Raw genomic sequence first — 4,066 nt, forward strand, 5'->3', positions numbered from 1 at the left:
ACGTCAGAACAAATTGGCAAGATACTGCGCTTGCCTCCAAGCACGTCTGCAGCTGAGGTCGTCCTTGTCGAATACCCCTGGAGGTACACTTGGGCACGGGCGCAGATGCAACAAATGATTAGGGGTTAATAGTTGCTCGTCTAAAGGACTGTCACTATTTCTTGAGAGGGGTCTGGAATTGAGAATATTCGTCACCTCTGCCAAAACGGTTGAGACGACCTCATCGGAGACTACCTGCTCCTTCAACATCCCTCGCAAGATCTGGCACACAGAACGTATCATCCGCTCCCAGATGCCGCCCATGTGGCTCGCCGCTGGCGGATTGAAAATCAATTCTATCATCTTCTGTCCACAAAAACTGTTGATCTTCTTCTGATTCCATCCCTCTGTGGCTTCCTTTAACTCCTTTCTGCGCTAGTAAAGTTTGTACCTCGATCACTTCTTATCTGCTCAGGACAACCACGAATACTGATGAATCTTCTGAGTGCATTTATCATTGAGTCAGTGTCCAAGGAATGGGCCACTTCTACATGGACCGCTCGCATTGTCAAACACGTAAATAGGCATCCATACCTTTTCACATGGGATCTGCCCTGCTTTACTTCAATCGGCCCGAAATAATCGACACCAACAAATGTGCATGGTGGCTTGTCAGGGGTTAGCCTCTCTTCAGGTAAATTTGCCATTAAGTGCTCTCCCGGGCGTGTGTTTCTTCGCTGACAGTCTATACATCTCCTTAACAATCGTCGCACTGCTGACCTTCCTTTGACCACCCAGAATGTTTCTCTTAAAGAAGACAAAACACATTCTTGACCCATGTGACCCAAACTCTCATGATACTGCTTGATAATCAGATCCGTCACATGATGCTTGTAGGGAAGGATAAGGGTGTTTCTTCTCATAAGGAACCGGGGCACTTGCAAGTTGGCCACGAACCCTCAGCAAACCATCCTCCAAGTGTGGGTTGAGCTGATGCAGCATCGTTCCTGCCTTTCCAAGGACCTTTTTAACACAACCGTCTGCATCGGAACTTCCTGCTGATGAGAGAACCTCAATGACTTGAGGGAAAAACACTTGGGGTACTTCCTTGAGGATTTCCTTCTCGGCCTCCAGAAGCTCTGCCACCTTCAAGTAGCCATATTTCATGAATTGCACTTCGCCACTCTGGACTTGGGGTTCACTTGGAACTAAAGCGCTCCTCTTACTCAGCTGAACTTTCAGTAGAAGGTACGCCTTGTACCGTAACAACCAGGCTACAGCCCTTTTCAACTTCCACCAAGACGAGTAACGTGCTATTAAGGGCTCCAGGCATTTACTTGGAACAACAACCGTGTAAATCTGAGTCTCCTTCCTGACTTCAGGGTCGTCATCTTTCAATGCTGGAATTTCAACCATCCTTGGCCAGAGGCTCTCATTTTTCCAAAGAAACTCCGGACCTCTCAACCAACATGTTAACATGTCATCCAATTTAAGTCCCTTAGAGCCATCATCTGCAGGATTATTATCTCTGTTTACATAATGCCACTCGGAGTGGGAAGATCCATTATGTATCACCGTCAAACGATTGGATTCGAACACGTGGAATCTTTTTGATTCGTTGTTGATACACTTCAACACTGACATTGAATCGGTCCGGTAGAACACTTTCTGGAAGTTCATATCCAATTCATCACGGATAATCTTAGAGAGTTTCACGGAGATGACTGCAGCTGTCAATTCCAACCTTGGAATTGAAATCTCGCGCACTGGGGCTAACCTTGCCTTTCCCATTACGAATGCACAATGAATTCGACTGTTCTACTCCTTCACACGGAGGTATGCAACCAATGTGTATCCTTGACGAGATGCGTCTGAGAAAAGGTGTAACTGTACTTCTCTTACTTCGCCAAACTCTCTGGGTCTGCAACAATGATCTACTTGCACTTCCTGTAACTTGGGAAGATCATCCAGCCATCGCCTCCACAAACGATTGGATTCGAACACGTGGAATCTTTTTGATTCGTTGTTGATACACTTCAACACTGACATTGAATTGGTCCGGTAGAACACTTTCTGGAAGTTCATATCCAATTCATCACGGATAATCTTAGAGAGTTTCACGGAGATGACTGCAGCTGTCAATTCCAACCTTGGAATTGAAATCTCGCGCACTGGGGCTAACCTTGCCTTTCCCATTACGAATGCACAATGAATTCGACTGTTCTACTCCTTCACACGGAGGTATGCAACCAATGCGTATCCTTGACGAGATGCGTCTGAGAAAAGGTGTAACTGTACTTCTCTTACTTCGCCAAACTCTCTGGGTCTGCAACAATGATCTACTTGCACTTCCTGTAACTTGGGAAGATCATCCAGCCATCGCCTCCACTGGATTTTCTCAGCCTCCCCAATGAGATCATCCCAACCAATGTTCTTTCTACTAAGGGCTTGCAACAACAGTTTGGCTTTCATGATGTATGGTGCAATGAAACCCAGGGGATCAAAGAGAGAATAAATGGCTGACACTAATCCTCTGCGTGTCATTGGCCGCTGATTAGCAACTTGAAGTATCTTCTCCAAGACCTCCCACACAAATTTGTCTTCCTCTGTGGTCCCTTTAAGACCTACAGCAGACTCAGTTGGCAATTTCTCTAAGTCCAAGTTTGCAAATGACTTAGCCCTTTCAGATTCTGGAATCACTTCTAGTACATCTCTGTCATTGCTATACCACTTTGTCAAATGGAAACCACCTCTTGTTAGTAGCTCCTGGAGTTGACTCACCAGCACACCTGCCTTCTCGGTAGTGTTCGTTGACTTCATCATGTCGTCCACATACATGTTACGCTTCACTGTTTCCACTGTCTGTTCCTCTAACCCTTCTCCATGTAACTTGGCAGTTTTTTTCAAACAGAAATTAGCAATACTCGGGGAAGATGTGGCTCCAAATAGGTGCTTCACCATTCTATATTCTTCCAATTCTCGAGAAAAGTCTCCATTGGGCCACCACAAAAATCTAAGTGCATCACAGTCCTTAGGTTCCACCAACACCTGATGGAACATCGCTTCAATGTCAGCTACCACTCCAACGGGCTCTTGTCTAAACCGACTAAGGACACCCACTGATTGATTTGTTTGATCAGGTCCTTGTAAAAGTTGTTGATTCAATGACGTCCCTCTGTACTTGGCGGCACTATCATAAACGACTCTCACTTTGCCGGGCTTTAAAGGGTGAGTTACGGGATGATGAGGTAGGTACCACACCAGTCTGTCCTTTACTTCTAACTCTCCATCGGGGACCTTTTCAGCGTGGCCACTTTCAATGTAATCAGCCATTGTTGTCTTGTATTTCTCCAACAAGGCTTCGTCTTTCAGGAGTCGTTTCTTTAGAAGCAAACCTCTTCGCTCTGCAACTACCCTGTTGTTAGGTAAAAATGGTGGCTCATGTCTCCAAGGCAGGGCAACCTGAAAGTGTCCATCTACCATGTTAAGAGTTCTCTCCATTATTTCTAGGGCCCTTTTGTCTTCCAACGATGCACAAACTCGTGTCTCGACTTCACAGTTTTCAAAATCTGTTCTCCACGGACTGTTGACTAAGCTCATCGTCCCGAGCTTGACGATCAATTTCATCTTTCTGTAAACGGTGCTTGGGTTCATTGGCATTACATTCCAGTTCGAGGACACAGTTCATGACTGCAACAATTTCTTCATAAGAATCTTCACTGTTTAGCCCTGTAGACAACACAACACTCTTCTTGTGGTCTTTGCAAAGAACATAATCTTCAAAATCTAAACCACCTACGCACACAACAGAGCTATCTTCCATATGTAGGTAGTTGACTGAGCGTTCGGCGGTACAGGTTTCTCCACCAACAGGACCTATCACCGTCCATCTCAGGCTGTACCTAATTGCTACTGGTTCTCCTTTGCCACCAGCTCGGCATTCCAACGGCAAGAACAAGCTTGGGTTGTCTTTAAGACCAACAATTAACACGACACTTGTGATGTCCTACTGTTGTAACTCAATATCACGCAAATGCGGCCAATTTTCAAGGTCTTCCTTCTTGGCTATACAGCTCTCAGTTATAGG

General features: G+C 45.6%; 2 protein-coding genes across 2 annotated transcripts; both read right to left on the bottom strand.

Moving 5' to 3' along the window:
* Nucleotides 1-831: 831 nt before the first annotated feature.
* Nucleotides 832-1,770, bottom strand: LOC140937915 (uncharacterized). Its single transcript, XM_073387483.1, has one exon. It carries the CDS (start codon nt 1,768-1,770, stop codon nt 832-834), a length of 939 nt encoding a protein of 312 aa, XP_073243584.1.
* A 432-nt stretch (nt 1,771-2,202) lies between these two features.
* LOC140937917 (uncharacterized) lies at nt 2,203-3,462 on the bottom strand. The gene has a single exon (XM_073387484.1). The coding sequence runs from the start codon at nt 3,460-3,462 to the stop codon at nt 2,203-2,205; it is 1,260 nt and encodes a 419-aa protein (XP_073243585.1).
* Nucleotides 3,463-4,066: the final 604 nt, after the last annotated feature.

Source organism: Porites lutea, chromosome 5 (assembly GCF_958299795.1).
Source record: "Porites lutea chromosome 5, jaPorLute2.1, whole genome shotgun sequence".
NCBI lineage: Eukaryota > Metazoa > Cnidaria > Anthozoa > Scleractinia > Poritidae > Porites > Porites lutea.